The sequence below is a fragment of the Lynx canadensis genome, chromosome B1 (assembly GCF_007474595.2).
Source record: "Lynx canadensis isolate LIC74 chromosome B1, mLynCan4.pri.v2, whole genome shotgun sequence".
Classification (NCBI taxonomy): Eukaryota; Metazoa; Chordata; class Mammalia; order Carnivora; family Felidae; genus Lynx; species Lynx canadensis.
In genome coordinates, this window is record NC_044306.2 from 163,434,923 (window position 1) to 163,457,621 (window position 22,699).

Sequence of the window (22,699 nt, forward strand, 5' to 3'; positions counted from 1 at the left end):
AATAAATTACCTTATCTTAGAACAGCATTATGAGAAAGGCACCAAAGATGGATTATGGAATCAAAATGTTCCCAACTATTAACAAGTTCACATTAATGTTACTTAAAAGTCTAGTAAGCTCTAACTCTTTAGTCCTTTCATAAATTCCCTCAAACTGCCACAAATGAGCCCAAGATACATGGTTATGACCCCACATTTCAAAGTTCAAGAAAGGCCTTGAAGAATTTTCCTCTTCTATGTTTACTACCATTCTAAGAAAACAACCAGTGGCCATTTTCGCCATTCTGACCATTTTCTCTTCAGACTGTGATTTGCTCCAACATGAATATTAACAACTTTCCATACCATTTGTTTCCCCATCATCAACAGTACACTGTCCTGCCAGTTCAGCACACTTAAAAGCTTGATGGCTGTTTCCTTAATAACCTCTATTCCCTCCTTTATATTGACTTTCAAATCAGTTATCTACTTACTCCATAATTTCTCCCATATTGAGCCATCCTTTCTACTCCTATCAGATCTTTGAGTATGGTCCAGTCATACTCCTTTAGACTGGTGAAATTTTTCCTTTATGTTCTTTTGCTTTTATACTCACCTGCCTATCTTAAATCATCATTTATTTATTAAATCTAAACAAACTACATTTACCCTACACTTGAAGAACATCACACCATATTTTATGCCCTACTTAAATTCTACTGTTCAGTCTAAATTCAGCATCATTCTCTTTCCCCAGGAGACAAAGGCCAAGAAACCCTCAGATACTTTGATATACTCAAACCACTGGTTCAATTCCAGAAACTATCTACCTTTCACGTAATCATTACATGAGAAAAAGAATATATTTGAGTCATTAAAATCAGATCTCTTATTAATACCACAGAACCTAATCCACAATTGGTGTCTTCATACAATTAGGGTTTTACACGGACATTTTACTTGAAAATGAGTTCTACTCATTAAAAAAACTCATTTAAAAGGCCCAGATCCTAATGAGGGATGACTGAGGATCAGCACTAAGACAATGAGGATAGAAAGAAATGGATTTGATAGACACTTGACAGGTAAACTGACAGAATGTGGTGACAAGAGAAATAAAACATGGTTCACTCATCAAACATTAAATATCTATTGTTATCTAAAAATCTTTCACCAGAAGCTGAGATTACAGAGAGAAATACAACAAAATCTCAGGCCATGGGACAAGACAGACACATAAACAACCAGAGCAATACAATAAATGCTATGAAAAAAGTATCTATGAGATAAAAATGCTATGAGAACACAGAAAAAGAAATGTATTATTCTTCCTGCATGTCAGGAATATTGAGAGTTGACAGTATGGTCTCAACTGTTCCCCTGAGCTCCAATAATTTATATCCAACATCTTATCTATCTAATAAGCAACTCAAACTTACTGTGGTCAAAACAAAACTACTGATTTCCTACTATCCCCCATTCTGATTCTCCCCAAGTTTTCCCCAGTAAATAGTACCATCATCTACTGAGTTGCTCAAGGGAAAAAAAAAAAAAAATCCCAGGAATTATCCAATAGATTCGACAATCCTATGTCAGCTGTACCTTTACAATATATACCAAATTCAACCATTTATTATGTCCACCCCTAAAACCCAGGTTAAACTTACCACTTCTCAACTGTTCTACTGAATTGTCTCTGCTTTGACCTTACCTCTAAAAAATCTATCCCCTGTATACAGCCAAGCACTGTTATTAAAAGTGTAAATCACCTCATGTCTCTCTCCTGCTCAAAATTCTCTAATAGTTTCCCAACACAAACAGAATGAAACCTAAATTTCTTATCATGGACTACAAGGATTTATACTGCATTTAGGTTTTATTCAAATCTGTATCCCAATACCTAAAAACAGTGCCTGGAATAAGTTTTCAGTATATATTTTTATTTGACTGACTTTGGGATTCACCTTAAATGTCACTTCAAAGTCTTTCACAGGACATGGAGTTTTGGCCCAATTATCTAATCAATCACGACTTTTCCTATTAAGTCAGAAAAACTCTAAGATCACAAAGTCTAGGTCTATAATGCTCACCTCTCCTCCCTACTTAAGTCAGAGCTGCTTCCTAACATAGTCAATGCTCAATTAAAAACTGGGGAGGGGAATGGGAAGAGAGTTGAAGAAGTAAAAGAGGAGGGAAAAAAAGAAAGAGCAAAGATGAAAAAAAAGAGCAAAGATGAAAAATTATTTACAACAGGGGAAAAGACATCAGGAAGACAGTACATTTTTAAACATGTAAAAATTGCTTGTGTTTCCTTAGTTTTCTTTTCTCCTTTATCTCCTTGTAAAATACTCTTACTAATTCTGAAAGTCCTCGCCATTTTAGCAAGTCTCCTAATCAACTTGCATCCACTTGTTTTTCTTCAGATGTTGCACTCAGGGTTACAGACAGAATTTGTTTAACCAGAATGAGATAATTTTTTAATATGATCTCATATTTTAAGAAATGACTGTAAGATACCATGACAGGTTCTCTAAACACAAAGTCATGTCAGGTCTTACATATCCAAACAAAAGTTTGACTGAAGTCTGTAACCTTGAGAAGCTCAATATTTACCCAAATTATGCTACCAATGTACCAAAACTTAAATTATTTTATGAAATTTCCTTCAGCTACCCTTCACAGGTTAACCTTCCAAACAAAATATCTAAAAAGAAATTTGTTGTGTGCTACACCCAAATAATGCATCATGCAACTATTTAAAATGTTATCAAAAAACTTTAATAACCTAGAAAAGCATCTGCCACATAAATGTTAAGGTAAAAAAGGAAAAGTAGCAAACCATATAAATTACCAAAATTTTGTTTCAACCCACAAGAACAAAAAGACTGCGAACACAATAAAATTTGGGACTCTGAAAACAGATGAAAAGATAGTAACTGACTGAACAGAATAAAGAAACCTGAATCCTAAGTTAGCAATAAGAAAATAAAGATACTACGATTCTCATGGCAGAACCCCAAAAGGTTCAGCAACTGGACAACTCCAGTTTCCAGAACATTTGAATCAGGTAAGTATAAACCCTCTAGGCAGACCACTGGAATCTATTCCCTAAAAAATCAAATCACCACAAAAACAAAAAACAAAACAACCTAAAGATACTGACGTGTGGGACTACTAAAAATGCTTAGCCCTACAGAAAAGCCTATAGCAAATTTTATTCATATTCAGAGTTCCCAATCACCTTTTGAGTGGCCCATTCCCTTGTGAGTGAATGGCCAAGGACCAACAAACATTTGAGAAAAGTCAGTCAAAGGCCAAAAACAACAAACACACTATGCAGGAAAATCTAAATGAAACAAACAACGTATCATCAACACAAATATCTTTTGAGAGACAGATGAGAAAAGAAACACTATATCACTGCATGCATGAACAACAGCAGGACACTAAGGTTAAATACTAAAGAAAAATTTTCTTGAATATTAACAATATAACCACAGAAATGACAGTGAACAGAAGGGTTATAAGGTGGAAAAAATTTCCCAGATAATGGAAGACAAAGAGGTGGAAAGTAAAAGAGAAAAGAAAATTAAAGGACCGGTATAAGAAGTCCGATATTTAATTAAAAAGGAATTTAAAAAAAGGCGGGGGGGCGGTGGTGCCTGGGTGGCTCAGTAGGTTGAGCATCCAACTTTGGCTCAGGTCACGATCTCAAGGTTCGTGAGTCTGAGCCCCACATCGGGCTCTGTGCTGACAACTTACAGCTTGGAGCCTGCTGCAAGTTTCGTGTCTCCTCTCTCTCTCCCTCAAAAATAAATAAACATTAAAAAAAAATTAAAAAAAAAAGGAGTCCGATATTTGAATAGGAGGCCCAGAAGACATTAGAAAGCAGAGAAAGTAAAAAACATAATAGAAGAAAATATCCCAGAAATGAAAGATACGTGCTTCCAAATTAAAAGGGTACAAATGAATGCTTGGTATAATGGACAGTAACAGACACATAGTTGTGAAATTTCAAAACACAGCTTATACATACACAGAGGAAAAGAAAAATCATCTATGCATGTGTGTGCACATACAGACATAAAAATATTTTAAGAGAAGATTGTGGTCAATTTTTTTTTCACACATACTATGTAACCCATTCCCACTAGTCACTCTTCCCTTGCCCCTCATTCTGAATTATAAAATTACACAACTGCTTTTATAACCAATTAAGTGACTATTTTTCTATTAAACTTCATCTCCTTTCATTTCACTGAAAACAAAAACAAAAATTAAGCCAAAAAAGGGGTCCCTAGGTGGCTCAGTCAGTTAAGTGTCTGACTCTTGATTTCGGCTCAGGTCATGATCTCACAATTCATGGTTCATGGGATTGAGCCCCACTCGGGTTCTGCGCTGTTGGCAGGGAGCAGGGCTGGGATTCTCTCTCCCTCTCTCTCTGCCCCTCCTCCACTTTCATGTGGTGCTGTCTCTCTCTCTCTCTCAAATATGAACTTAAACTAACAAGTTCATTTGTACTATTTTATCTACTTGTTGGTTCATTTGTACTTACTTCATTTGTACTATTTTATCTACTTGTTAATGTTTGAGAATTTACTTAACAAGAAAGTAAAAAAAAAAAAAAAAAACCAACAAAAATTTAAAGGGGCTGGTAGGTTGCTTATTTCTCAGTTGATCAAGGATGAAACAAGTATATTTGCAGTAGACATGAAAAGAATTTAAATTATGATTCTTAAATCTGTCCCCTTTGTTCATTCACTACTTTAAGATCTGGTCCTTATTCATTTCATTTCTACAGTATTGCAAATGCTCTGTATGTGGTCTCTGACTTCCTTTTCTCCTCCTTACATTCTAGAGAACACTTGTAAGTTCTTTTTCTAAAAACCAAATTTGCTCACACTATTCTACTCAAGAACTTTCAAATGGCTTCCTATTGTCTATACAAATGTCTGTAGACTAGTTTCAGATTAAGGTCTTTCCCATTATGGCACCCCATTTCTGCCATTTCTAGGCTTCTCTCCTGTAATACCTCTCATCTACCCCAACTCTCCATTCATGCTATCTGGTTTTGCTCATACTGCTCTCTCTGCCTACAATGTTCTACACCCCATCTTCTAGTGAAAACTCACTCATCTTCCGGTTATCATGTTTGAATCCTTCTAGACTCTGTATTATAGGACAATCCACTCTATCCTCTCAACTCCCCACTGCACTTTAATACCACTAACATAACATTTCTCACAATATATCATGGTTAGTTCATACGTACACATCGCTTAGACCATGAGTTCCTTAAATACAGAGTCTGTTTTCCCATGGTATCTAGCACAGTGCTGTGCACATTAGAGGTGCTCAGACGTAACGGGAAAATTGGGGAAGTCCTTTTCCTTCTCAATCACCAATCCTAATAACTGTAGTTCAAACAGTGGATTAATGGGTAAGAGCTTAGACTTCCTTTTTTCAACCTTACACTGCTGCCAGAATTGTTACTTATTAGGTCACTTCCAAAACTATATTACTTGTATGTCACTTTCATGCTCACAAACAGGGAATAATTCCTCCAACTCATCCTCCTTGTTTCTAGGCCTTCTAGAATTGAACCACACCTCACAAAGCAATCTCTCTTCTATTCCATTCCGAAAAGAACTCATCCAATCAGGCTAACTTAAATACTACTCTCATCCACTTCTACTCAACTGAGTTTCTTTTTTTGCCCAAGCCATTTCCTCATCCGCAATACTTTTTTGTGTGTGTTCTCCACACTCACAAGGCTCTGATCAAAATGGCGTATGCTTTGGGGCACCTGGGTGGCTCAGTCGGTTAAGTGTCCAACTTCAGCTCAGGTGATGATTTCATGGTTCGTGAGTTCCAGCTCCACATCGGGCTCTGTGCTGCCAGAGCAGAGCCCACTTCAGATCCTGTCTCCCTCTTTCCTTGCTCCTCCCCAACTCGCTCACACGTGCACCCACTCTCCCTCTCAAAAATAAACATTAAAAAAAAAAAGCAGGTAACTTTAAAAAATAAATAAAATAAAATGGAATGGCAAATGCTTCTCTAACACTGCATCTTTACCCTTTTAAGAAAACACAGAAACAGAATGGAACTATATATAAACACTCAATGTTAATAATACCTAAGAAATTTGCCTCTGCATATTTGGGATACCAATTACATCCTTATAATATTTTTTGTATTCTCCAGAGTTGCAGGATAGATAATGAAAGACAACTCATACTTTTTCAAGAATAACAGTCCTACAAAAACCTGAACAATGATATTTCTTTATTTAAGGTGACAGCAATTCATCTGAAATTTAATGTCAAGTAAATTGTGGCCTGAAAATGCCAAACACTCACATATAACCAGTAGTTGCAGATCCTGAGCAACATCAATAAAATATATCCTACAGACCACAATATGCATAAAAAATGTGAGCCATACACATTATTAAAATATACACCCTGTTCCCAAATCAGTATTTCTAACAGATGAATAAATATTTAATGCCCATTATCAAGGCAAATAAAACCATGAAACTATAATCATCAAATTCAAACGCTTATTCCTTTGGAAGCAAATGAATGAGAATGGAACAATGACCTCCCTCCCTCTCATGTAACCCAAAGAAACTTCAAAAAAATGTTGATAGACCGTATGTATATTAAAAACTCATTCATGGTGACACTTCCAAGAAGAGACCAGCCTCTAGTGCTCACTTCAGCAGCACATGTACTTAAAAAAAAAAAAAAAAAACAAAAAAAACAAAAAACAGAGAGACCTTGGGGTGCATGGGTGGCTCAGTAGGTTAAGCATCCAACTCAATTTCGGCTCAGGTCATGATCTCACAGTGGTGAGACTGAGCCCAGAGTCAGGCTCTGCGCTGGGCATGAAGCCTACGTAAGATTCATTCTCTCTCCCTCCTTCTCTCTCAAAAAAAAGAGAGACTAGCCCCTAGGAATTTCTTTTTATTCCTTAGTTTTAGAAGTCTACTGCAAAAAGACAAAGTATACAGAACTTGGCAGTTTTACAAAGGCACCTTGTTTTCATTTGTTAGAAAAAAATAAAAAGCACCACTGCAAACAAACTATTTCATTATCAAGACAACTAGCTTTTCTATCTATTCATTGGAATCAAGTACAATATATTCAATCCCTGAAGAAGAGAGCACCAAAAAGAACCGGATGGCCATTTAAAATAGAATAGACATCATCACACACTTTCAAAAGATTTACAGCAGAACAAGAACCAAATACTTACCCAAAGTAGGATGTAAATTAAAATTAAATTCTCTACACAGAACTGTGTCCAGCAGAGCGGCTACATCTGCGGATATAGCACATGTATTGCATAAGGCAGTATTTTGGTGCCAGGGCTGCAGTCCCAAAAGGATCACAGGAAAGTTCCTGCCCACAAAGTTCCCTGAGTACACAACCCAATCTAAAAGCCACTCCCAGTCTTCATTCCAGTGTCGTTCAATACAAGAATCAAGAACTAAGAATTAAGGTAAAGGAAAAAAGAGTACACAATCAGGTATTTTAGAGAAAAGTTTGTAGGTTGCTGTGTATTGCAGAAGTATGAAAATACGGTATTATTCTTTGGACTGGGTCTGTGATCATATGGAATGGAGAAGCCAGAATTCAGACTTGATACCCAAGTGGTAATAACAACCTGCAAGTCCCTACCTAAACCTAATCCTTTTAAGTTATTAATTTTATACATCAATGCTTTATCCTATTCTGTTGAGTCTTTCTTAGAGACTCTCAAAAACGGCCAAGCTTCCTGAGACATCTCAAACTCTAAGACACGTTACACCAATGATTTTAGTGTCATAAAGATAATAAGCAGTATGCCATCTTCCTTATCATTTTTTAAAAGAAAATTAGGAAAATAATTCTCCCATTCTGATAAAGCATGATCTGAACTGAGAGCTTAGCCTATCGGCATGAACTTTTATGTCCTACAAGCAAACATACACTATAATTCAAAATAAAATCACAACATACAGCAAGAATAGTTTTACTTGGCATATGTTAGTATAATAGGCTATAAATTCACATGCTTGCAAAGTGGAGATAAAACAACAATCAGCAAATTTGTAAGTCACCAGGAAGCTGAAGATTTGGAAAAAAGGTAGCTATTTCCACTTTAACCTCATCCCTTGAGTAGTGGTATGGGAGCAGACTCAAGAACAAAAAAATGAGAGCAACCAAGGATAATTTACTAAAATTCACCTTAAAAAGATTGAATCTGCCATCTTGGATCTCTGCACCTGGTGTAACTTCCATAGTACAGTCTTCGGCCTAAGTTAAATAACATATTCCCCATTAAGATACCACATAATTTTTAATTGATAGGCCACATAAAGACAAACTAGCTGTAGCTAGTCTGTGACTTGAAACTAAGAACATCAGATAATCATTAATATGAAACTCTGAAAGGGAAGGAAGGGAAAAAAAACAAACATGATAAAAAGAATGAAAATTTTAAACTATCTTATAGCATTTAACCACCTTTACGGGGAAAAAGCGATTTATCTGGGGGAGTTTATTTGGGACTGTAGAAAAGGCTGGGGTATTCTGGAATATTTACTAATTACCGTAATTTTATTTGTAGTAGAGGTAACTGGTATAACTTCAAGTCCCATTCGTATCCTCTTTTGTTTTTCACAGTAAGCTTTCCAGGTATCTTCATTAAACCCATAATTAAAATAATCAGAAAGATCAGCACCTAAAGATAAAACATAGTATTAGTGTATAAATATTTCAATTCTATTTTTATGCAGCATACAAAATATAAACTATAAAAACAAAAATTTAGTGTTCCGTCAGTTTTATCACCCCTTCTAATTTTCCCAATTACTAATATAAAGCAATAGGACTATAAAAATTTTTGATCACAAGTATCTCCTTTAAGCTAGAGAATATTATGCTAAGTGAAATAAGTTAGTCAAAGACAAATACTATATGTCACTCATATTTGGAACTTAAGAAACAAATGATCATGGTGGGGGAACGTATTTCCTTTAGAAATGGTGTCATGATAAAATAATATGCAAATAATAAGATTTAATAATATAGGTCATCTTACTCTTGTAATTAAGACAATAAAAATGACATTAAAAATACTCTTCTAAATGACTGTTGATACTAAAAATCTTTCGAAACAGATACAGTCCACAGGAATCTTACCGGGTTTACGCCATGGTTTATCTTCAAAGGAATCCAAATCTACCTCCAAGAGTGGAACTCCGTTAATGCTTCCAGGTGCATCGAGGTCCACTCCCTTGACTTTTGTTCCTATTTTATACAATTACAAAATGGTGAAGGAGCTATTATCAGCACAAAACTGAGAGACACCACAGGTAAATAGAAATCACTGACACCTTTTTACCACTGATACCACTAAATATGGCAGAGGTTCCAAACACAGCATTTAGAGTAATACTAGCATAAATAAAAAGCGAGATCAAACTTTATGGAGTAGCTGTAAAATAAACTGGATTGAGAGATTAGGGACTTGTTACTTATAAGGAATTCCTGTACCAATAGGAAGTTGCTAACTTCCATGTTTGAAATCACTTTTTTTGTACTGCCTGTGAGCTAAGAAAAGTCTACTTTTTTAAAGGGCTGTAAAACAAGTAAACCAACCATGTGACAGGAGCCCTGTGACCCACACAGCCTAAATATTTATTATGTAGCCCTTTCCGGAAAAAGTTTGTCCACCTCTATGATGTATGGTGAAAAACTGCTCTTTTTAACTGAGGTGTAATACCTCAACTTATGACCTATTCATACATTCGACTTATTTTCCTATTGATACAGCTGCAAATACAAGTTTTACCTGTAGTTCCATAAACTCTTCCCCCTGTTTTGATGTTAAGATTTACAGGTGCTGTACCATAACTCCTAAAAACAAAATAAAAATTATCCTGAGAAATGTAAACAAAACAGCAATATATTCAACATGTACAAACTATACACCCACATAGTAACTAAACAGACTAATGACTGACACATTTTAGAAAATGTTCTAAACTAATTTCAAAAGTCTGTCACTTGCTCAATAAGAGAAAAAAATATTTTTTAAAAGTCTCAACTTGTTTTTCATCTGAAAACCTATCAGCCACTAAGTATCTCACTGTAACAAACTTCACAAGACATGTGGCTAAGAGGAAACCCATCTCTATCACTTTGTCTGCATTTCCTCACCTACAACATAACAGCAATCATGCAAGAATGAAATTTCTCCACTTTGTTCCCGAGTCCAGTGACCTCCTTATAGTCCTTCCTACATTTGATATTGTTGATCATTCCTTTTCCAAATATCCACAGAATACTTTTACCCATAAAATGAATTCATTTATATTACATTTAAAAATAAATCTAGGGTGAAAGCAGAGCAGTGTTTGGTGTAGTCAGTGTTTAAGGACTGGGAAAACAAAGGCAAATTTCTAGAATGCTAATAATGTTCCATATCTTGACCTGGGTTGTGGGTTCATGAATGTATACATTTGAAAAAATTATTGAGCTATACTTTTTAAATGTAATATACACATGATAAAGGAAAAAAAATACAAAATCTGCATTCAGACCCCAGGCTCAAATATAAGTTTTGTCAATTATTAGTTGTGTAACCTTGGCTAAGTAACTTAAGACCTCATGGACTTTGTATAAATTTTCTGTAATACGGGTTTACAGACAGTTCCCTAACTTTTCCATATAATGCATTCTTGCATGAGGAGGAAAATCAAATATAATAACAGAAAGAGACTTACATAATTAGTAAGACGTAAAATAATAGACAATATTCTCAATGATATATTTCTCATATAATATTCATGTTATTTAATTTGCTTCTTTACCCTCCCAAGTTCAGGCAACTGGACTTGTAAAGATTCACTGTTTCTGATCTGCCTAATAATTTCCATTTTTTTTTCCTCCAATGTACTAAATTTATGAGACTTAGGTAATTTACATTAGCACTATGATTTTTGTTTTCTGCTTAAAAATAAAATGATAAGGAAGCGTAATAAAATATTCAGGTAACTGTATGAAGCTCCACTGCTATAAATGCAAAAAGTATGAAATAGCCCGAATTAAACTGTTACGGTCAGGCAGTGCTACCATTACAATCTTGAAACGTTTCAATCATCTCATTGATATTAATTCCCATAGTAAATGATTAAACACCAACAATACATCAAATACGGCTCTAGGCTAAAGAAAGAGAATGAGGAACTGAACAAATATGCCTCCTGCCCCATGCTGCTTACATTTCAACAATCTAAATTCAGCACAGCAAAAGCACCTGTTGGTTATCTATATATGATGTACAAAAGTTCCAGCTGTTTACAAGTTAAATACACAAAAATCAAGTACTATCTCTCAATGGTCTTCTTACAGAATTGCTAAAGCATAATACAAAATAGTATTTATAAAAGGCTTAACCTTAAGTTCAATAAATGAATTTCTTTGCTCCCTACCTAGCTACTTTCCCTTCCACATTTGCCTTTGAAACATCACTTTTGTTTTTAAAACTACTAAGGCTTTGTATTCATTGTGTTCAAAGAAGCTTAGCTGTTTGGAAAATTACACTTAAGCTAATATGATACCTTCCATGAGCCTCCCATGAGGTGTCAGGCTTCTCTAGGTGCTAGATCCTACATACTTGGATATCGAAAGGAACTTCAAAATTAATGCATAAAAAAAAATGTGTTTTAACCTACTCCTCCTACATTACCCGCACATGCTAATATACGGTAAGGTACTCAATTAAGGGCTCTAAAACCTCTAAGTCATTGAGTCCTTTATCTCACTCTGCATCCACAACCATGTTATTTCTATTTATTATGCACTCAAGTATCTTTTTCCATCCATCCCTATACTACTGCCACTGGCTTAGTCTGCATTATCATCTCATGTGGACAACTCAAATATATCAACCAATTTCTATTTAATCCATCTCAACTACTGCTGCTAGTTATCTTTTCACATAACCTAACCTGCCTATAAACCTTTAAAGGTTCTAACTCCTGCCTATAAACTTTTAAAGGTTCTAATTCCCTAAAGTGGTTTTAACCATTTTTTCCCATCTATTGTATCCTCCAGCCATGTTCCTCTAAGCCAGGCTTCCACCACATCGCAGTAGTGTCCCTGCTAAATCATCAGTCCTCTTCTGTCTCAAGAATCATTCAAAGAAATTCAAATATTACCGCCTCTAGGATTTTTTCTTTAATACATAGGCTTTTTAGTAACTCTCCTCTCAAAGCTTTCCAATCACCTTGTACATTCTATTCTAGCACTTAAACTGCACCGAAAGTATTTGCTCACATGTCTGTCTTCCTCACTATTTCTAATAAGGACTATATTATTACTTTTCATATTCTCATCAATTAATGCAGTGCCAAACTTTTTAAAAACTGTTTATTAAATGGATGGATGAATCTCAAAGGTAAGAAACTACTTCTCTATATGACTTAAATTATTCCTACTCTAGGGGCGCCTGGGTGGCTCAGTCGGTTGGGCGTCCGACTTCAGCTCAGGTCATGATCTCGTGGTCTGTGAGTTCGAGCCCTGCGTCGGGCTCTGTGCTAACCACTCAGAGCCTGGAGCCTGTTTCAGATTCTGTGTGTCTCTCTCTCTCTGACCTTCCCCCATTCATGCTCTGTCTCTGTCTCAAAAATGAACTCAAAAATGAATAAATGTTAAGAAAAAAAAATTATTCCTACTCTAAAATTTGCTTTCTGGGGAGCCTGGGTGGCTCAGTCGGTTAAGCATCTGACTTCGGCTCAGGTCATGATCTTGCGGTTTGGGAGTCTGAGCCCCTCGTCAGGCTCTGTGCCTGACAGCTCAGAGCCTGGAGCCTGCTTCGCATTCTGTGTCTCCCTGTCTCTATGCCCCTCCCCTGCTTGCACTTTGTCTCTCTCTCTCAGAAATAAGTAAACATTAAAAAAAATTTTTTAATTTGCTTTCCTTCATACCTTATATAGAGAAAATGAACTTCGTAACAAAAGTATGTTACCTAAAAAAATGCTATTTTGTACTTTCTAACAGCTTACGATAAATCCATTTAGTATTGTTCCCGGAATACAATTTGCTCTTTAAACTTGCTTCTGAAAATTCTGTGCACAAAATGTTCATCAAACTTCATTTTCTCACAAGATCTTTCAGTTTTCAAGGGACAGATCTTGAAATATCAAGGTTAAGTAAGTTCTATACCCTTCAGAAAGATCTATAAAAGTTACTTTGAAATGCATAAAAAACATAAAAAGTAGATCAACTGAAGAATGGGTGTAAGCATAGATAGATGGAGATATACACATTTCCCATATAAATGATAAAGCAGACCTAGCAAAATGTAAATTGTATAATCCAGATGATGGGTAAAATAAGCATATTTCATGAAACTGGAAATTGCTATAAGAAATAAAGTTCAGAAAAAGTACTGTGGGAGTCTATATACATTTAACATTTGATTGCAATTCCTAACAAAAATTTGATGTTAATAAAAAAAAAAACACCTCACCATTTGCTTCAATTGTTCTATAGATGCAGATACAAATAATTTTATGTAACAGTATTTACTAAACACAAGGATTACAGCGTTCCTTTTGCATAATGCAGATGGCAAAGGCCTATCAGCATTATACAGAAGCCCAACACTAATTCTTTAAGTGGAGATGGAACACCAATCTACCTCTCATATGAAGAAGTCTCTTCTCAACCCTGCTCCCTAGAGTTTTAAGATTACACAGGCAGTGCTTATTATAATGTGAAACCGACCACAACAATAACTGAGTTACCTTTAAGCTCCTAAAATAACTGAACAAAATGGCTCTGCTATAGAAATAAAATACTCAAAAGTATTTATGTATATATTGCTTGATTCCAGATAAGGCTGCTTACTGAACTACAGTGCAATTAATGAAAGTTTTATGTTCCTAATGCATTCCTAATGTACCACATTATACATCCAATCTGAAAAAACACAGAAAAAATATGGACTCTTATTCTACCACCATAACAAAATCACATTCTGTACTTTAATATATTCCCTTTCAACTTTTCTGGAAGATTCTTTATGTGCTCAACGAGCTAATGACAGTCGATTCACTTGATCTAGTTTTATAGACTATAAAACTTGATACAACATATTGGCTTAAAAAGCCTACAGGACAATGAACAACTTCAAAAATACATTATGAGGAGCAAAAAGAAACACTTTTGATACCATTTTTACTGGACAATAAATTAAAAACCTAAACACGGTTGTGGATAATATAATGGAAGAACAATGTAGGTGAAAACTGTAATTTAAGGTTTTTTAACTCTAACTAAAGAATGTGTAGTATTCAATTCATTTATAAAAACACTTTAATTTTAGAAATCAAAAACAGCTGCTTCCACGTAATTTGCCTAATAAATTAACTTTATCTTTAAGAAAGATTTTCATGGTGAAATCTCTTTTTATCATGATAAAACTGACACAACACTGTATTAATTTTAGGTGTACAATATAATAACTTGATACTATATATTGAAAAATGATTAGTTAACATCCGTCACCAGACAGTAATATATTTTTTTTCTTGTGACAAGAACTTTTAGGATCTGCTCTTTTAGAAACTCATGGTGAAATTTTAACAAGAGTTCTTTCATTGCATGGTAAGACGGAAAAATGTAAAAAATATGGAATCAACCATTACTGGTTCGAGATAAGCACACTACCTTGCATTGAGGCACGTAATCGTTAGTTAAAAATAACTTACCCATACTGTGGTGCTCCCGTTTTAATGTCTCCTATAGTGACGTGAACATCATCCTCATCGTCATCACTGTCACTATCACTATCATCTTCAGTCTCGGTCACTTTCTATACCAACATAAACAATTACAGAATACATTCAATAATCCATCTCAACACCTAATATGAATAAGTGAAAAAGTAATCATTTTGTGATTTTTGAAGTAGTTTTAGAGAAAAAAAGTTATAATCTCATAGCACTGATACCTCATTTATAACTTTTGTTTTCCATGATAAAATGGGATAAGAATGTGAAATAAAATGTTTTTCAGCATCTTTTTGTAAATAACACCTCATATATTTTTTCCTGTTATTTATAAATGCTTCTCTGCAAAACAAATCTAAGGCATTGTACTAAAATATCTAGAATATAAATTATAAAAAAAATTGAGTGAGAAATTTTTGGCAAGAATATGAAGAGGATACTGTTAAGAGTCACAGCGTCATGGTTAAAAAGCACCAAATCGTTACGGAGCAGCTCACTTAATTCTTGTCATTCATTTGCAGCTAGACGAGGCCCAGGGTGCAAGTGACTGAGGAAATACTTGTTTTAGGAGTAAAAAGTAGGACCATTTATGAAGGTTGTATTTTGGCTCCAAAAGGCTATTTCGTGGTCAGTCACATAACAGTAAATAAAAAAGTAGATCACCTCAGGCAATATATTTTTTTTGTATTCAATTCAAGCCTGCAGAGTAAGGATTTCTTTCTTTCTTTTTTATATAGAAACAGAATGTTAAAATATTTGTAAGACCAAGAATACATGTTCAATCCAAAACACATCACTTTTAACAGGCATGAATGAGGTCAGAGACTATCACTTATATAAAGAATTGTCTTGCTAAAAATTATGGCACTCAAACTTGTGCTGTGGGACTTAAAGTCTTCCTTCAAAATGAGTCTCATTATAATCTTTAGTTGAGCTACAATCATTCAGTTCCTTGAAAGGATTAAACTTCACGTCTTTGCACACGCTCCATTTCATCTGAAGTCTCTTCCCACTATTCTCATCGCTATGTTTTTGATGGCAACAGATGAGGCTGGAGATATAAACGGGGCCAGATCACGCCGGACACTGAAAGTCATCTTAAATTTTTGGCTTTCTTCCTTAGTGAACAGGAAACTACTGATAAAGACTTCACATAGGGAAGTAACTGGACTTCAAAGCCTTGTGTTACCGGTTTAGGTACGCCGTTTTCAGCAGTTTCATCTTCAATTCCAGATGGAGGATTAGCACTATGAATAATAAAGATAAGCACATAAGTCTGGTATTACTTTTCAGAGGTACAGACAGGATATACTAGTATTCTTAAGCTATGTCTGATAATTTCCTAAAATTAGGGTCTCCACTGGATAAAAAAAAGGATGGCAAAAACTGCCTGTGTTATTCCACCATTCCTGCTGCCTTGCATAAAATCCAGACTCAACACTGAAAGTAGAATGGAACTGCCTCTACAATTTTTTAATGATATGAAATTTGCAACTTGACAGTGGGGTATAGTTCAAGTTTTTTAATATTTAAAAAATCTTCATCACACTTAATTTTACTTATCCTAACTCTTTACTGAACATCCACCATGTGCCAGGGACTACTAAAATTGCCTAAGGCTACGGAATACACAGTTTCCTCCATTCCTGCCGCCTGAGGAACTGAAGAACTTTAATATGACCACATTAACTCTACCAGTATTCAGTTAACACACATGCTCCGTTCTGGTTTTGTTTCACCTATCTTATTGGACACACGTTCTTCGTTGCATGAAAAATACATTTTAGGATTAAAGAAAAGCTTATCTTCCTAGAAGACTATCTTCCAATTTGGTGCCAATAAAGAGCTCCAGACCTAATTCTGATGCATTAAAAAAACCGTTTTTTTTTTTAATGTTTATTTATTTTTGAGACAGAGAATGAGAAGGGGAGGGCAGAGAGGAGACACATAATTCTTAGCAGGCTCCAGGCTCTCAGGTGTCAGCACAGAGCCCTACGCAGGGCTCGAACCCACAAACTGTGAGATCATGACCTGAGCCAAAGTTGGTCACTTAACCAACTGAGCCACCCAGGCACGCCCAAAACTAATAACTTTTTAAAGTCCAGTTAATACCTGTATTTGCCTTATTAAAGCAAAACTGATATAAAAAAATAAACCCCTCTTTTCTCATGAGACTCAAGCATCTGGTCATTAACCATCAAATAAAACTTATAGTATTATAGTGTAATTGGCTTCCTTTTTTTTAATGATTCATTTATTTTGAGAGAGAGAGAACACATGTGCTCACAAGAAGGGAGAGGGGCAGAGAGAGGAGAGAGAGAATCCCAAGCTGGATCTCATAAACCTTGAGATCATGACCTAGGCCAAAATCAAGAGTCGGATGCTTAGCAATCTGAGCCACCCAGGCACCCCTGTAATTGGTTTCTTATATTTCAATAATTAGGATTTTGATAGTGGGAATTAACCATTAAACTCATTTTACAAATAAAGGCACTGAAGTACAAAGCAACTAACTCACATTTAGTAGGATTTCTGAGAACGATATCCAGATGTCGATATAGCTCAAACCTCTTTTCATTACATTTGTTTATCTCTTCTAAACTTCATTTTGTCAAGCAGTTTTATAGAAGTCAATGCAATCTCTATAGTGGTATTTTACAGTAGTACAATCCTCATATAAAGCAAAATAAAGATAATAATTGAAAAATTTGAATGTGAAGTTTTCATTGTTTTACTGCTTGACCCAAGAAAATATGCAACTATAATTCTTCAGTACGTTTACCTCCTGCTTAAGTTTCTAGGTAACCAGAAACAAGTTTAGCATGCTTTTTATGCCATGGAACAGTGTAGTTAGCCAAACCTTGGATTAAACAACATGACAAAATTGGACACAGCATAATACAATGGTTAAGAAGTTGTAACAATGAACTGGTCACAAAGAAGCTGGGGAGAACTCTAATAGCAAGGACTCTGATCAGTCCAAGCTGAATACCAGAACACGGGTTTGGTGAACATGCCTTACCCAATACTTCTAAAAGTTTTAATTCCTATCAACATTAAAATGCTACAAATATAAAATTACAAGCTTTTTCTAGAAAAATTAAGCTTTAAGAGTAGAACTTTTCCACAGAATGAAATAAACTTAATAGCTCTCCAAATAAATTTTTAATAAAGAATATAAAGACATTTTGACAGTAATGCTCAAGGAAGGTAGAGGCTTCCCTCCAATATATTTAATCACGCTAAGGGGCGTCTGGGTGGCTCAGTCAGTTGAGCCTCCGACTTCAGCTCAGGTCATGATCTCACAGCTCGTGAGTTCGAGCCACATTGGGCTCTGTGCTGACGGCTCGGAGCCTGGAGCCTGCTTCGGATTCTGTGTCTCCCTCTCTCTCTGCCCCTAACCCACTCACAGTCTGTCTCTGTCTCTCTCAAAAGTAAACAAACATTTAAGAAGAAACAAATCACACTGAGTATAAAAACAATTAAAGGACATTCATTCAATCAAAAAACAGGCTTCAAGGATTGTAACCAAGAACCAATACTAACAAAATTAATGGAATAAAGATTAGCTCATAAAAAAAGGTATTTAATTATGAATCTGTAGCATTATCCATTGATTCTTCACCAATTAAAAAGCAGTATGAAGAAATTTTCAATTACTTTCATAACTATAAGCTACACAAATCAACTTTGTGAGTAACTGAGATTAGGGTTAGGAACTGGGTTGGACCAAATTTCAAAACTGAATGATAAAATTTCACATGATATAGCAATGAGTGAAAAAAAAGTCTTCCAATAAAGGGGATATTTTTAAGTGAGGAAATATAATTTCAGCATCCCTTAAGGTAGTTCTATTTCTATGTCTTACTTCTTCCCTTCATTCACTTTTTAACAAGTGCATACGTACCTCCTTTTATCATGCTTGGCTCCATTACACCTCACTTTACTGAACTTCCCAGGTAAATTTTTTACAAACTGAGGTTTGTGGCAACACTGTGTCACCCAGCAGTGCAATTTTTCCAATAGCATTTGCTTACCTTGTGTCTCTGTCACATTTTGGTGAGTCTGGTAATATTTTACACTTTTTCACTATTGTATTTATTATGGTGGTCTGTGATCAGTGCTCCTTGATGTTACTATTATAATTGTTTTGGGGAGCTATGAATCACAACCACTTAAGATGGTGAACTTAATAAATATTTTGTGTGTTCTAACCACTCTACTGACCAACCATCACCTCTTCTTTCTCTCCTGCTCCTTAGGCTGCCTATTCCCTGAACCACAACAATATCCACACTAGGTCAATTTACAATCCTCTAATGGCCTCTAAGTGTCCAAGTGAAAGAGTCCACAGGTCTCTCACTTTAATTCAAAAGCTAGAAATGATTAAGCTTAGTGAGGAAGGCATATCAAAGACCAAAACCTAGGCCTCTGCCACTGGTTGGCAAAGGTGTGAACACAAAAGAAAAATTCTTGAAGAAGATTAAAAGAGCTAAACTCTAGTGAAGCCACGAATGATAAGCAAGTAAAAATACCTTACTGCTGATATAAAGTGTGAGTGGTCTGGGCAGAAGACCAAACCAGCCACAACATTCCCTTAAGCCAAAGGCTAATCCAGGGCAAAGCCCTTATAACTTTCTTCAATTCTGTAAAGGTTGACAGAGGTGAGGAAGCTGCAAGAAAAAAGTTCAAAGCTAACAGAGGTTGGTTCGTGAGGTTTAAGGAAAGAAGCCATCTCCGTAACGTAAAGTGCAAGGCAAGGCAGCAAGTGCTGATACAGAAGCTGCAGCAAGTTACCCAGAAGGTCTCACTCAGATAATTCATAAAGGTGGCTACACTAAACAGATTTGCAATGTAGATAAAACAGCCTCCTATTAGAAGAAGATGCCATCTGGGACTTCCACAGCTCAAGAAAAGTCAAGGCCTGGCTTCAAAGTTTCAAAGGACAGGCTGACTCTTTTCTTGTTAGGGGCTAATGCAGCTGGTGACTTATGCTCATTTACCATTCTGAAATCCTAGGGCCCTTACGAATTATGCTAAATCCACTCTGCCTGTGCTCTGCCCTAAAAGTGGAACAACAAAGTCTGGATGACAGCACATCTGTTGACAACATGGTTTACTGAATATTTTAAGCCACTGTTGAGACTACTGCTCAGAAAAAAAGATTCCTTTCAAAATATTACTGCCCATCAACAATGTGCCTGGTCACTCAAGAGCTCTCTGTTGGAGACACACAAGGAGATTAATGTTTCCATGCCCCATAACAAATATCCATTCTGCAGCCCATGGATCAAGGAGTCATTTGACTTTCAAGTCTTATTACTGAAGAAACACATTTCATAAGCATATAGTTGTCAGAGACCATGATTCCAGTTGTCTGGAAGATCTGGGCAAAATAATCTGAATACATTCTGGCAAGGATTCATGATTCGAGATGCCATTAAAAACATCCATCCATTATGAATGGATAAAGAAGATGTAGTGTGTATATATACATATATATACATATATACGTATATATATATGTGTATATACACAACACACACACACACACACAATGGAGTATTACTCGGCAATCAAACAGAATGAAATCTTGCCATTTGCAACTACGTGGATGGAACTAGAGGGTATTATGCTAAGAGAAATTAGTCAGAGAAAGACAAATATCATATGATTTAATTCATATGAGGACTTTAAGACACAAAACAGATGGGGGCACCTGGGTGGCTCAGTCAGTTAAGATACGAAACAGATGAACATAAGGGAAGGAAAATAATACAAAAACAGGAATGGGGACAAAACATAAGACACTCTTAAATACGCAGAACAGAGTTACTGGAGGGGTTGTGGCAGGGGAGATGGGCTAAATGGGTAAGAGACATTAAGGAATGTACCCCTGAAATCATTGTTGTACTATATGCTAACTAACTTGGATGTAAATTTTAAAAATTAAAAATAAATAAGAAAAAAAAAGAAAAAAAACAAAAAATAAAAAAAAACATTCATCCATTGAATGGATAAGGAAGACATGGTGTGTGTGTGTGTGTGTGTATATATATATATATATATATATACACACACACACACACACACACAATGGAGTATTACTCGACAATCAAAAAGAATGAAATCTTGCCATTTGCAACTACGTGGAAGGAACTAGAGAATATTATGCTAAGTGAAATTAGTCAGAGAAAAACAAGTATATGACTTTACTCATGTGAGAAATTTAAGACACAAAACAGATGAACATAAGGGAAGCAAAAATAATATAAAAACATAAGAGACAAATATATAGAGAACAAAAAGAGGACTACTAGAGGGGTTGTGGGAGGGGGGATGGGCTAAATGGGTAAGGGGCATTAAGGAATATACTCCTGAAATCACTGTTGCACTATATGCTAACTTGGATGTAAATTAAAAAAATAAATAAAAAAAAAAAATCCATCCATGATTCATGGGGAGAGGTCCAAATATCAAATATGAAGAGGAGTTTGGAAGTTGATTCCGAGCCTCGTGGATGACTGGGAGGGGTTCAGGACTTCAGTGGAGGAAGTCACTGCAGACGTGGTGGAAATAACAAGAGAACTAGAATGAGAAGTGGGGCCTGACGATGTGACAGAATTGCTGCAATCTCAGGACAAAACATGAACAGACAAGGGGCTGCTTCTCATGGATGAGCAAAGAAAGTGGTTTCTTGAGACGGAATCTATGCTTGGTGAAGACGGTGTGAAGACTGTGGAAATGACAGCAAAGGAGTTAGAATATAGAATATTACATAAACTTAGCTGATAAAGCAGCAGCGTCTGAGAGGATTGACTTCAATTTGGAAAGAAGTTCTACTATCAAAATGCTAACAAACAGCATCATGTGCTACCGAGAAGTCGTTCGTGAAAGGAAAAGTCCGTGCATGTGGCAGAGGTCATTGTCTTATACTGCCACAGCCACCTCAACCTTCAGCCGCCACCACCCTGATCAGTCAGCAGAGTTCAATTTCAAAGACCCTCCAACCAGCAAAAACGTTATGACTTGCCAAAAGCTCAGATGATGGTTAGGATTTTTTTTTAGCATAAAAATAGTTTTTAATTAAGGTACGTATATTGTCTTTTAGGCATAGTACCATTGCACTTAAGAGACTACAGTATAGTGGCGCCCTGGGTGGCTCAGTCAGTTGAGTGTCCAACTTCCACTCAGGTAATGATCTCGAAGTTTGTGAGCTTGAGCCCTGCATCAGGCTTGCTGCTGTCAGAGCAGAGCCCACTTTGGATCTTCTGTCCCTATCTCTGCCTTCCTCTTTCTCTCTCAAAAAAAGTTGAAACTATTAAAAAAAAAAGAGAGAGAGACAACATTACAAACATAACTTTTATAGGCACCAGGAAACCAAAAAATTCATCTGACTCACTTTATTGGAGTGGTGTGGAACTGAACCCACAGTATCTCCAAGGTATAACCCTGCCAGCTTGAAACAGAATTCATATGCCACACAAACCATCCGTTTAAAGCAATCAACGGAATGACTTTTCATGTTTACAAAATAGTGCAACCATTACAACTACTTAATTCCAGGACATTCTCATCACCCTAAAAAGAAACACTGCATATATTAATAGTCACTACCCATTTTCCCCGACCTCGGTCCTGCCAACCACTCTATGCATTTACCTATTCTCTACTTTTAATATAAACAGAATCATACAATATGTAGTCCTTGGGGACTGGCTTCTTTAAATTAGCATAATGTTCTCTAGATTCATCCATGTTGTTACAGGTATCAGCACTTCATTTTTCACTGCTATATAGTATTCCACTGTATGAATATACCATATTTTGTCCATCCATTCATCATTTGATGGGCACTTATATCCATTTTTTGGCTATTATAAATAACGCTGCTGTGAACATTCATGTACAAGTTTTTGTGTGGATATG

General features: G+C 35.8%; 1 protein-coding gene across 18 annotated transcripts in view; it reads right to left on the reverse strand.

Moving 5' to 3' along the window:
* The window catches only part of FIP1L1 (factor interacting with PAPOLA and CPSF1), an 81,377-nt gene that overhangs the window by 56,127 nt on the left and 2,551 nt on the right, over nucleotides 1-22,699 (reverse strand). For 10 of the 18 annotated variants that reach the window (XM_032592986.1, XM_032592982.1, XM_030313863.2 and 7 more), the window contains 6 exons: nucleotides 15,960-16,017; nucleotides 14,750-14,853; nucleotides 9,823-9,887; nucleotides 9,171-9,278; nucleotides 8,579-8,709; nucleotides 8,214-8,282 (listed from right to left, as the gene is read on the reverse strand). In XM_032592986.1, the coding sequence (XP_032448877.1) occupies nucleotides 8,214-8,282; nucleotides 8,579-8,709; nucleotides 9,171-9,278; nucleotides 9,823-9,887; nucleotides 14,750-14,853; nucleotides 15,960-16,017 (535 nt within the window). The remainder of the gene's footprint in view (nucleotides 1-8,213; nucleotides 8,283-8,578; nucleotides 8,710-9,170; nucleotides 9,279-9,822; nucleotides 9,888-14,749; nucleotides 14,854-15,959; nucleotides 16,018-22,699) is intronic. The other 8 variants (XM_032592987.1, XM_032592984.1, XM_030313867.1 and 5 more) reach the window with 1 other exon arrangement.